The sequence below is a fragment of the Salmo salar genome, chromosome 15 (genome assembly GCF_965601325.2).
Source record: "Salmo salar chromosome 15, fSalSal1, whole genome shotgun sequence".
Taxonomy (NCBI): Eukaryota; Metazoa; Chordata; class Actinopteri; order Salmoniformes; family Salmonidae; genus Salmo; species Salmo salar.
This window is the reverse complement of record NC_138305.1, coordinates 79,539,185-79,551,155: the sequence shown is the minus strand read 5'-3', so window position 1 is coordinate 79,551,155 and position 11,971 is coordinate 79,539,185. Positions and strand designations below refer to the sequence as shown.

Sequence of the window (11,971 nt, the reverse complement as noted above, 5' to 3'; positions counted from 1 at the left end):
AAATAAAAAGGGAAAATTATAGTATGCCGAATAATGGAACAAGAGACTAAGGGAAATTATAACTAGAATGCAGTTATTGATTTGCCTAATTCAGTGTCTGCTCCATAATAAAAGGAAAATCAGAGAAATACTTCTTGTCATGCATTTAAACCCCATGTTGCATTACTAATTAGGCCTTGTGGATTTTGACCAGCCTTGATATCATTTTATTTTTGATGGGGTGAGAGAACGCAAAGGACATTCAATTTTGTGGAAAACAACATGTAGTTTAAAAGCTATATACCATCCTTTGGTAATTAAACCAATTTAATTCAAACCCCTTCACACGTGCATAGAGCCTAATAACTTTGATTAGAAATACAACAGATTTCACTTTCAATTCACAAACAAGTTGTTGTATACTGTCAGAAATTGTTTAACATATTTACATCTTAATTCAAAGTCTTTGTATACATTTATTTTTTAGCCAAATTGAAATCAACTTACAACGTACATTTTTATTTTCTCCCAAATCACATTTTCATACAATATTCAAATACAATCCAACCAAATTCTAGGTGTAATCAGAATAAATTAAACTTGTTAAGGCACACTCAGTAGTTAGTTACAGACAAAAAAACAGATTCGAAAAAAGCCCTTAAAAATGCTATATAAACAAAGATGAACAATAAATGCAAAAAAAACACACAAAAAACTGAAGAAAACAATTAAGTCACACTTCACAATAAATCAGTTGTAGAAACTCAGTTTATCTAGTAACTGTGGAGTATTTAAACAACATTAAGATAATGTGCATAAATTCACTAAATCATGGTGGATTAATTAACCTAACATTTAAATGTTAAGAGTAGCCTGTATGAAGTAGAAAATCTACTACATGTCCAAATGTAATTCTATTGGTTTAATGTGTCAGAGTGAACAGTGCGAAGTGGAAACTGGAAACATACAGGCTACAAAACCCATTTAAGTAAACCAACTAAAATAACTAATTTAAATGTCAATGTTTACATCTCAATCCATTTTTAATGGAGATGATTTCTTAGGGACTAATCCTATCTTAAAGTTGCGATAATAACCACTTGTGAAGTCGTAAATACCAGTTGGATGTATTCACATGCATTGAACTCATTGACAAATGCAGATTGGCTAATGGCCAACAATTTACCTTTATTCAATGACGGCCTAGGAACAGTGGGGTAACTGCCTTGTTCAGGGGCAGAAGGACATATTTTGCACCTTGTCAGCTTGGGGATTCGATCTTGCAACCTTTCGATTACAAGTCCAACGCTCTAACCACTAGGCTACGCTGCCAACCCAACAAGCTGAGTCAACCACAGCATAATAGCTGTTCTTTTAGTTTATCAAATTATAGTGTTCAAAAACAATATTAATAGATTGCTTTTTATAAATAATGTTTTGTTGGATTAAATTGCCGAAAATGTTGTTATCGAGGTCATTTCCTTAGTGGGTGACGTCAGAGGTCACCATGTGGGAGAAGTAGGAGCTCAGGGATGATAAATACATTTTCCTCTAGTAATTACCAGTTGGAGGGGCATTCAAGTGGATTTTCCCCAGTCATATGTGGTAAATACCACCATCCCACTTGGTTATGATCGCAGGGTAAAATATATGTGTGGGCTTGGGTTAGGATTCCACCATCTTGAAAAAAGGTGAAGGAATAACTGACATTTTTCAGAATTCTATATGGTAGAAACAAAACAAAGCTATGTCTAGAACCATATAAATAGAATCCCTATTCTTCGTTCAAACCGAGGGAGTCATCCAGCCAAAACAAATGGAAGCATTGTAAACAGTGACAGACTTTCGTTAGCCTTGCCAATGAAAGAGGTCATCAGGTGAGGTGAGCTTCTTTCTCTGAATTCAGCTCCAACATGTCGAAAGTCAAACATTGATGACCATCTCAATACAAATCATTGACAAATAATGACATGTACAGTAACACACTTTCTGGAAATGTAATTTGTCTCATGCTGCCATCGCTGGCTGCTACTCTGCACCTGTGATGTCATGGCTGCTTCCTAAGCTTCCATTTCCTCACTTGGCTTCGTCACCTGGTGAGGTTAAAGGGGAGGGTTACAAACAGGAATAGGAAACAGGAAATGCAAGGCTGTTTACTGAAGCAAGCTCCTACTCGCAGATGCCTCAATCCCAAATCGACCATAGAGCTCATTTAAACCAGAGCTTCTACCCCCTGGGCAAATGTGGAGATCGAAGAGGATTGGAAAGGCGTAAGAAATATGGCAGCAATTCCACCTGGCCCATCAGAAAGCAATGTTAAGCTACAGCAACATTGCATTGGCCGTTGTCAAGACCTCCACAAGAGCATAGGAGCTAGCGGCTAGGAATCGGTTGGGGATAGGCCAAATACCTATCCACACATAGGTATGAGTAACAGCAAGCTCTCTGAATATCAGAGAGAACCAAGTCCTTCTGTCAATTTAATTTCTTAATTTAGTCAGAGTGAATCAATAGAAAACACCATCGAAAAAAAACCCCAGCCAAATCAAAACAATGTCACACGGTGAAAGGGATAACTGGCAGCACTCAGTCAAAGCTAATCCAAGACAACCACTTACAGTAGAAATGTTCCTCCTTTGTAATGCCCATTATTTTAAAACAGACATCTAATTCTGCAACCAATGCTGTAGATAGATGGGTATTTTTGTACATGATAGGAGACAGGCATCAAGAAGCTTTTGGATAATTCCCGGACTAGTTCGTACCACCTCGTTGGACCTGTTTATGTTCCAGTTTTGGTGTCTCTCTTTCTAATTTTGAGACATAGCACAGATAGTTACTTAGCCTAGCCTATACTGAACAAAAATCTAAATGCAAAATGCAACTATTTGAACGATTTTACTGAGTTACAGTTCATATAAGGAAAACAGTCAATTGAAATAAATTCATTAGGCCCTAATCTTTGGATTTCACATGACTGGGCAAGGGCACAGCCATGGGTGGACCTGGGAGAGCATAGACCCAATCCCTGGGGAGCCAGGCCCAGCTAATCAGAATGAGTTTTCCCCACGAAAGGGCTTTATTACATACAGAAATACTACTCAGCACCCCCTGAGAAGCCGGACATGGAGGTCCTGGGCTTGCGTGGTTACATGTGGTCTGCGGTTGTGAGACCGGTTGGACGTACTGCCAAATTCTCTAAAACGACATTGGAGGCGGCATATGGTAGAGAAATGAACATTCAATTCTCTGGCAACAGCTCTGTTGGACATTCCTGCAGTCAGCATGCTCCCTAAAAACTCGAGGTCTGTGGCATTGTGTTGTGTGACAAAACTGCACATTTTATTGTCCCCAGCACAAGGTGCACCTATGTAATGATCATGCTGTTTAATCAGCTTCTTGATATGCCACACCTGTCAGGTGGATGGATTATCTTGGCAAAGAAGAAATGCTCACTAACAGGGCCGTTAACAAATTTGTGCACAACATTGAGAAATAATCTTTTTGTGAGTATTGATCTTATATTTTAGCTCATGAAACATGGGACCAACACATGGTGTTTATATTTTTGTTCAGTATACTTTAAACCACTCGAAATTAGTATGCCGTGTATCAAATCGAGGTGGTAGTAACTAGGCTACTATAGAAGCGAACAGAACTGAAAAGATTGGAAACCCACATTTACACCATTGTTGATTGAGAAGAGACTTCAAGGCACCAGAATAGGGATCAAAAAGAGGGTGAACTCAACTTAAACATACATTAGCTACACTAGAGGCTTATGGTTGGGGGAAAAAACTATTTGTTTGCTTTCACACAGACGGGAAATGCTCTAGGCTACATTTGGAAATATATGTAAGGGTTCGGAAATCGATGGATTAAAACAACTTGCATTACTGCATGTAATGAAATGTTGATTAACAGAACTGGGATGGTCCACCATTTTAAATGAGGACTAATACTGGTGCGTTCAATGACAGAAGTTTTCAAATAAAATGTACATGGCTCATGTTAGAATATATTCGTAATAGGCTATGTATTGCAAAATAAATTGTTCCTTACTTTCCGATTAAAGCATTTGTCGTCAAATGTCTTCACAAACTGATTCCTTTCACACAAAATGAAAAATCACCAAATAAATTATTGTTTGTACGGAAGAGAGCAGAAAAAAAGGGCGAGGCGGCGCACAGCAATTATGCAAATCCACTCCAAAAAACATTCCAAGCACACATCCAAACTATGTCCCAGCTGAGACAGAGAAAGACACCCGAGGAGGAATGAAAGTGAAAGGGAATTCTCCACCACACACATAAAACAAAGCGAGAAGAGCATAATTTGGACAGTTTTTGTGTTCATCAGTTCAAAGCAGTTTGTTGTGTTTGTGTTATTATACCTTGCTCCTGAAGAGGGGCTTGGCGCTGGGGCCGCAGTACTCATTGTAGATGAGCTTGAAGAGGAAGAGGTGGAAAAGGGTGATGAGAGAAGCCACGCCGAACCAAAAGAGGAAGGGCAGGCCCGGGTCCTGCTTGGCCATGTGCTCCTCGTGTGCCAGGATGGCTTTGAGGTGCAGTGTGTGCCGCAGGTCCTGCAGGTGGCGCAGGTCCGTGGATATGTAGAGCAGTGGTGTGATGGGCTGCGTCACCATCACCGGGAACACGTGGCCCTTGGACTCTACCATTGACGACGTCAGCTCCACCGGCTCGTTGAGGCATCCCGCCTCGCAGGCGTACAGAGCTACGGGTTTCTCCTGGGGCTTGACCGAGACATGCAGGAAGGGCTTGACCGACACGTGCAGGAAGGGCTTGCCCTCGGCGTCCAGAAGCACAGCCAGGTTGATCAGGTCCTGGTTGTAGTGGATGCCTCGCAGCGCGTAGCTGTTGTGCAGCACGTCCGGGTCCGCCTGGAACTGCAGGTGGTTTTCGTTGAAGGAGAGGCCTCCGAAGCTGAGTACGGCGCCCTGCATGACGCCATGGGCACCTGCCGCCACAAGCACCTTGCAACCCCTCTTCTGCAGGGTGAGGGTCCACAGGGTGACCAGCTGCAGGACTTGGGCCACACTGCTGACCCGCTCTGGCCACAGGTTATCGGCATGCATGGTGGCATGCCCACTAAAGCAGTGGTCGGCGTAGTTGAGGCTGGATTCCAGACGGGCGCGTTCTTCAGCGCCCAGACGGCGGTCGAGCAGGGGTGCCGGCGAGGCCGAGAGGACGTAGTAGAGTGTGGTGTTGACCGTGGCGCTGGACGGCGTATGCGCGTCAGTGATCTTACGCATCTCCACCCCTGCAGGAGACACACACAGTAAGATGTGGGAACAGAAAATGTCTACATAGTCATTTGATCTAGAACTACATAATTCATTAGCTTAGTCATTCATCACGATCAGATAGAACGCTTGTATTTTTTGTAAATACTGGGTTGTGTTAATATCATCCGGGTCGTTACATTTGATTTCAATCTCTTTTTGACCGCACCCCTTTTGATTTGAACAAAAAATTCTATACATATTTTCCCATGTTAGAAGTGGTCATAGAGTAATTTTTTGGACATGAATGACAAAAACATTTAGGAGATAGAGGTGCTCAAAGTTGACCCATTTTGCATACCCCACCCTACCATAAAGCATCCATGTCTTCATTACTGGAAAATATAAAAGGTTGAGTTTCATATAATTTACAATCTTCCAAAACAGGGTTGACAAAGTATTTTATAATTTCTTGGAAAAAAAGTTAAATAATAAGTTTAAATAACATTAACGTAAATGATCTAAAAACACTTTTAAATATACACTGTCGTTCAAAAGTTTGGGGTCACTTTGAAATGGCCTTGTTTTTTTGTCCATTAAAATAACATCAAATTGATCAGAAATACAGTACAGTGGGGTGGCAGGTAGCCTAGTGGTTAGTGTTGGGCCAGTAACCGAAAGGTTGCTGGATCGAATCCCCGAGCTGTCAAGGTAAAAATCTGTCGTTCTGCCCTTGAACAAGGCAGTTAACCTCCCTGGGCAAGTTTGTTCTATAATATAAAATGTCCTCTTTGATTTGATCTTAACCTCCCTGGGCAAGGTGGGACGCTTAGTCAACAGCCAGTGGAATCGCGTGGCGCGAAATACAAATACCTCATAAAAGCTATAACTTCAATTTCTCAAACATATGACTATTTTACACCATTTTAAAGACAAGACTGTCATTAATCTAACCACATTGTCCAATTTCAAAAAGGCTTTACAGCGAAAGCAAAACATTAGATTATGTCAGGAGAGTACCCTGCCAAAAATAATCACACAGCCATTTTCAAAGCAAGCATATATGTCACAAAAACCAAAACCACAGCTAAATGCAGCACTAACCTTTGATGATCTTCATCAGATGACACTCCTAGGACATTATGTTATACAATACATGCATGTTTTGTTCAATCAAGTTCATATTTATATCAAAAAACAGCTTTTTACATTAGCATGTGATGTTCAGAACTTGCATACCCACCGCAAAGCTCCTTTGAATTTACTACAGACATAACAATTATTTTAAGAATTATAGATACAGAACTCCTTTATGCAATCGCGGTGTCAGATTTTAAAATAGCTTTTCGGCGAAAGCACATTTTGCAATATTCTGAGTAGATAGCACGGCCATCACGGCTAGCTAATTTGACACCAACCAAGTTTGGCCCTCACCAAACTCAGATTTACTATAAGAAAAATTGGATTACCTTTGCTGTTCTTCGTCAGAATGCACTCCCAGGACTTGTACTTCAACAACAAATGTTGTTTTGGTTCGAAATAATCCATAGTTGTATTCAAATACCTCCGTTTTGTCACTATCCGAAGGGTGACGCGCGAATGCATTTCGTGACAAAAAAATTCAAAATATTCCATTACCGTACTTCGAAGCATGTCAAACGCTGTTTAAAAGCAATTTTTCTTGTAAAATAGCGATAATATTCCAACCGGGCGACATTGTATTTGTTCAAAGACTGAAAGAAAAACATGGAGTCCTCTCGTGGACGCGCACTCCAGTGTCATTGTTCCCTGCCCTACCACTCACAAAAACTCCTGCTGTTTTTCGCCCAGAGACTGCAGAGACGTCGTTCCACTTTCTGGCGCCTTCTGAGAGCCAATGGAAGCCTTAGAAAATGTCACGTTACAGCAGAGATGCTGTATTTTTGATAGAGATGCCACAGAAGGAGAACAAATTGTCAGACAGGGCACTTCCTGTATGGAATCTTCTCAGGTTTTGGCCTGCCATATGAGTTCTGTTATACTCAGACACCATTCAAACAGTTTTAGAAACTTTAGAGTGTTTTCTATCCAAATCTACTAATTATATGCATATTCTCGTTTCTGGGCAAGAGTAGTAACCAGTTTAAATCGGGTACGTTTTTTATCCGGCCGTGCAAATACTGCCCCCTAGCCCCAACAGGTTTTAACCAACTGTTCCCAGGTGAGCCGTCATTGTGAATAAGAATTTGATATTAACTAACTTGCCTAGTTAAATAAAATAAATAAAAATGTAAATCACTATTGTAGCTGGAAACGGCAGATTTTTTTAATTGAATATCTACATGGGCGTACAGAGGCCCATTATCAGCAACCATCACTCCTGTGTTCCAATGGCACGTTGTGTTAGCTAATCCAAGTTTATCATTTTAAAAGGCTAATTGATCATTAGAAAACCCAGCTGAAAACTGTTGTTCTGATTAAAGACGCAATAAAACTTGCCTTTTTTTTAGACTAGTTGACTATCTGGAACATCAGCATTTGTGGGTTCGATTACAGGCTCAAAATGGCCAGAAACAAAGAACTTTCTTCTGAAACTCGTCAGTCTATTCTTGTTCTGAGAAATGAAGGCTATTCCATGCGAGAAATTGCCAAGAAACTGATGATCTCGTACAACGCTGTGTACTACTCCCTTCACAGCGCGAACTGGCTTTAACCAAAAAGAGGAGTGGGAGGCCCCAGTGCACAACTGAGCAAGAGGACAAGTACATTAGATTGAACAAGTCCTCAACTGGCAGCTTAAATAGTACCCGCAAAACACCAGACTCAAAGTCAACAGTGAAGAGGTGACTCCGGGATGCTGGAAATTTACCAGAAAGTTTCAGACCCTTTGCAACCCTAGTTTGAACTATACAAGCAATACTCGCTTAGCCACGTTAGCTTCACCTTCATGTGTGTGCTAGCAAACAAGCTTGGTAGTGCTAGGTATCAATAGCCATTGTCAGCCAATCCTAGTAGGGTCTGGAAGCCATGGTGAGCTTCGACTGGTCACTTGCGCCACAATATCGTGGAGAATTTGCATAAAGTTAATCTATTGCCAACTTTAGTCCCACCCTATTCAGCTCCCTCGCCCATGCTCACATTGCTCAACGGTTCCCCCGCACAGTCCGCTTCTCTTGCTTTCCTTCCAATGAAAGTGAATGGCTTCTGATATTTCACTGTACGATGCTGCTGTATATTACGAGACGCAGCCCGTAAGCTTCGTCTCAACCGATGGTGGGCACAACGCAAACACCTTAGATGGTGTAAAATAGGGTCTAAGCCACAACATACTTGAAAATGACGTTTATGCATTTTTTGATAATTGACGCTAAAAAAAATGTAACTCATTTTTTATATAAAAGCCTGCTTAACAAAATCAAAATGTATGCAGTCAAAAAGTGATTGAAATCAAATGGAACTACCCATCCATTAATTGTTTTGTCCTGTACAGTTTCCGAAAAAACTCACACACTAAATACCACACACTAAATACTGTGGTATTTAGTGTGTGAGTTTTTTCGGAAACTGTACAGGACAAAACAATTAATGGATGGGTAGTTCCATTTGATTTCAATCACTTTTTGACTGCATACTGTAAATAGAAAAGACATGGCATCTCAGCTTTGACTTTTACTTACCAGAGATGAAGAGGTCCATCCAGGCCTGTTGGTGGTCCTGGACCAGATCTTCTATGTTAGCCCTCAGCAGCTCGCCCAGCTCTTTCTTGGCCCCCTCTCTAAGCCTAGTGAAGGTCTCCTGCAACTTGGTCGACTCAATGGGCTCCGACGTCCACACCACCGACAGCACACTTTCTGCGTACTCCGACTTGGCCGCCACCTGGATGCGGCTGCCCAGCTTCTTGGTGGCCACCACCACCAGCAATATCTGGTTCTTCTCCGGCAGAACCACGCGGCCTGACGACAACACCACCTCTTTTTCCTCCACCTTCTCCACGCTGGCTGAGAACTTGCTCCCGAACAAGGACGGTTCAGTGGAAACCTCCAGGGTGGCGGCCCGCTCCGAGGGGTTGTTGACGTGGATCCTCTGGAGGTAGACGTTGGGCCGGCTGCGGTGGGCGATGAACTCCTCTCGGACGGTGAGGCAGTCACGGGCTGACCCGGAGCTGTCCCCCGGGAGGACACAGTGGACGGACAGGACAGCCCCTTTGCGGAACCAGAGCATGGTTGCACTCGCCTCGGCTCGCTTCCCAGGGAGGTGGACACCCACTATGGGCGAATACTCAGTCTGGTGGACAGGGGCCGAGCCGGGCTGGGAGGACGAGGCCACCCACAGTCTGTTGGAGTCAATGTCCACCAGGAAATGGCCGTTACCTGTGACAAAAGGCGTGACCGCTTTCTCCTGGGGAGTGCTGTAGATGCCCTCCCCCCGGTCCACCAGTGACTTCCACCTGTGGATCTCAGTCTGGAGGCATTGTCCGGCAGGCCCCCCTGATTGGCCTGAGCCACTAAACAACCTCAAAGCGCCCTCTGAGCTAAGGTACCAGTAGAAGATGAGGAAAACCAGCAGTCCAATGAGCATTCTTCTAGCCCAGCTGCTTGACAGCACACCTGGTAGGCCCTTTAGTCTTTGCTGGAGCCACATTTTGAATTTAGGCTTAAGAGTCACTTTAACTCAAGTTTGCAACTCGTGTTAATGAGCTAACTAGCTTACGTTAGATAATGACAACAAACAAAATGGACGGTCAAAGTTGGTTCTCCATTCAAATCTGACCAAAACCAACGTTAACAGACTAGCTAGATTACCACTTAAAGTATTTCGCTAAATGTGTGAAGTGTTGTACTTCCTGTTGACAACTAGCTAGCTAACGTTCGCTAGCAATGCACTGGGGAAATGAGCTAAACTGGTAGCTAGCTCTTTACTAGCTAGTTAGCTAACTAGTAAACTGGTACTCAAAATATTGTATGACTAGCTATGTTGCTATCCGACCAAGAGCAACATACATTCCATGTCAAACCTTGCTTACTGTCAAATCTAACAAAGCTTACAATAACAAGCTACTGACTGTAACAACCTAACTGTTAATATTTAAAGTTAGCTAGCTATGGTGGTTGCAAACTAGCATTGTTGCGATGCAAATTAGGCGACACTTTGCATTTGTTTCTCACATCGTGGCAATACGTCCATTGAGTGCAATTGTTGCTCATTTGTTGCTTGTGTCTTGCAGTTGTGAGATTTCATTCCTTGTTGAAGTGGATTACTTTGTTCAAGCAACTCACCAATCTATCATTGACACTTTTGGATTTACTGAAATTAGCGTAAATGATGTTGATGACAGAAACCGGAAGTGTCGGAATTGGGTCAGTCGCATGATCATTTTTACGACATTGAAATTGTTTTTTATTGCCTTTAAAGTTTCAGCAATAATAGCTATTTTAGCCTCGTTTATCCATCGAATCTAGGCTACTACTGATGTAGTCTCTGATGATACAACGTTTTGAGACAGACTGAGGAGGAGAGGTAGAGCGTCTGTGAAAAGAGGAAGATTGGAGTTAAGGATCTCTGAGCAGCCTAAAGCAGGAGAACTCTGAACTTAAACATGATGTTTGTGAGCTCAGTAAAGAGTCCCTATCCTGTCCCTCCCTATTCTTGAAGCCCAGAGCTTTTTTGAAGTTTCAGTGAGTTACTGGGGGATGAAGATTCGTCGGTATGATGTCACGGGGAGTAAAGCCAAAAGTGACTATGTCCGCCCCCGATTTCCCCCTCCTCCCTGATGATGGATAGGATCCCCTGCATCTCCCTCCCAAAGCCCACCTTCTCCATCTTATGAAGCGTTCGACCCTCTCCAAGCCACTGCCCTACATAGAGGGAGGGTTGGTGTTGAGTTCCTCAGAGGAAGCCATCTATGCTGAACGCTAATGCCAGAGAGAGGTTTTCTGGAGGGGGCCACATACCTCCACAGAGGTGCCCCACCTAATGGAGACAGGGGACCCTGTGCTGCTCTTCAACAGAGACCTTCAGACAGGAGCTGGACCACTACCGCAGAACGCCACATAAACAACATCAGTGTGAGTACTACCTCTGGTTTGGAAAATAACTCCACTCATTCTACAAATCCAATTTCACACCGATATCTCTCCCGTGGGCTGTGCAGTAAGCAAGTGATTGAAGTTTTGGTTGAATGTAGGTTCAACAAGTAACTTGATTAAATGCTTCAAGCTGATGTGATGAAGGAGCTTGCTATTCTTGTACATGTGTAATAGTTTAGTATACTGCTTGTATTTGTTTTTTAGGGCCATTCCAGTGTTATGGATATTACATTTGCACACAAAATCACAACTTTAATGTCTCACAGAATGGACGAACAGAGAATACATGAATACTGTGTGTGTCCAAAGAACCCCTTGGGGGGACTGTATACACCAAAAAGCAGACTTGTAAATATAAAAAAAAAAAAAAAAAAAAGCTACATGGCCAAAAGTATGTGCACACCACAGGAGGTTGTGTGGTAGGCCACACAAGCTCACAGAAGGGGACCACTGAGTGCTGAAACGCGTAGCGTGTAAAAATCGTCTGTCCTCGGTTGCAACACCCACTACTGAGTTCCAAACTGCCTCTGGAAGCAATGTCAGCACAATAACTGTTCGTCTGGAGCTTCATGAAATGGGTTCCCATGGCCGAGCAGCCACACACAAGCCTAAGGTCACCATGCACAATACCAAGCGTAAAGTTTGGCGGAGGAGGAATAATGGTCTGGGGCTGTTTTTCATAGTT

At 42.7% G+C, this 11,971-nt stretch overlaps 1 protein-coding gene across 1 annotated transcript; it reads right to left on the bottom strand.

The window, feature by feature from the left end:
• Positions 1-442: 442 nt before the first annotated feature.
• LOC106572131 (uncharacterized protein KIAA2013 homolog) lies at positions 443-11,637 on the bottom strand. The gene is made up of 3 exons (XM_014145995.2): positions 8,878-11,637; positions 4,373-5,259; positions 443-2,072 (listed from the first exon to the last, which is right to left on the bottom strand). Exons 1-3 carry the CDS (start codon positions 9,839-9,841, stop codon positions 2,040-2,042), a joined length of 1,884 nt encoding a protein of 627 aa, XP_014001470.1. The 5' UTR covers positions 9,842-11,637; the 3' UTR covers positions 443-2,039.
• Between the last annotated feature and the right edge of the window lie 334 nt (positions 11,638-11,971).

What these genes read in the sequence shown, in the direction of transcription:
- LOC106572131 (XM_014145995.2), bottom strand. Translation starts at nt 9,841, where the DNA reads ATGTGGCTCCAGCAAAGACTAAAGGGCCTACCAGGTGTGCTGTCAAGC. An exon ending in GATGGACCTCTTCATCTCTG is followed by an intron (nt 5,260 to 8,877) that starts GTAAGTAAAAGT and finishes TGTCTCCTGCAG; the next exon opens with GGGTGGAGATGCGTAAGATC. An exon ending in AGCCCCTCTTCAGGAGCAAG is followed by an intron (nt 2,073 to 4,372) that starts GTATAATAACAC and finishes TAACCTCACCAG; the next exon opens with GTGACGAAGCCAAGTGAGGA.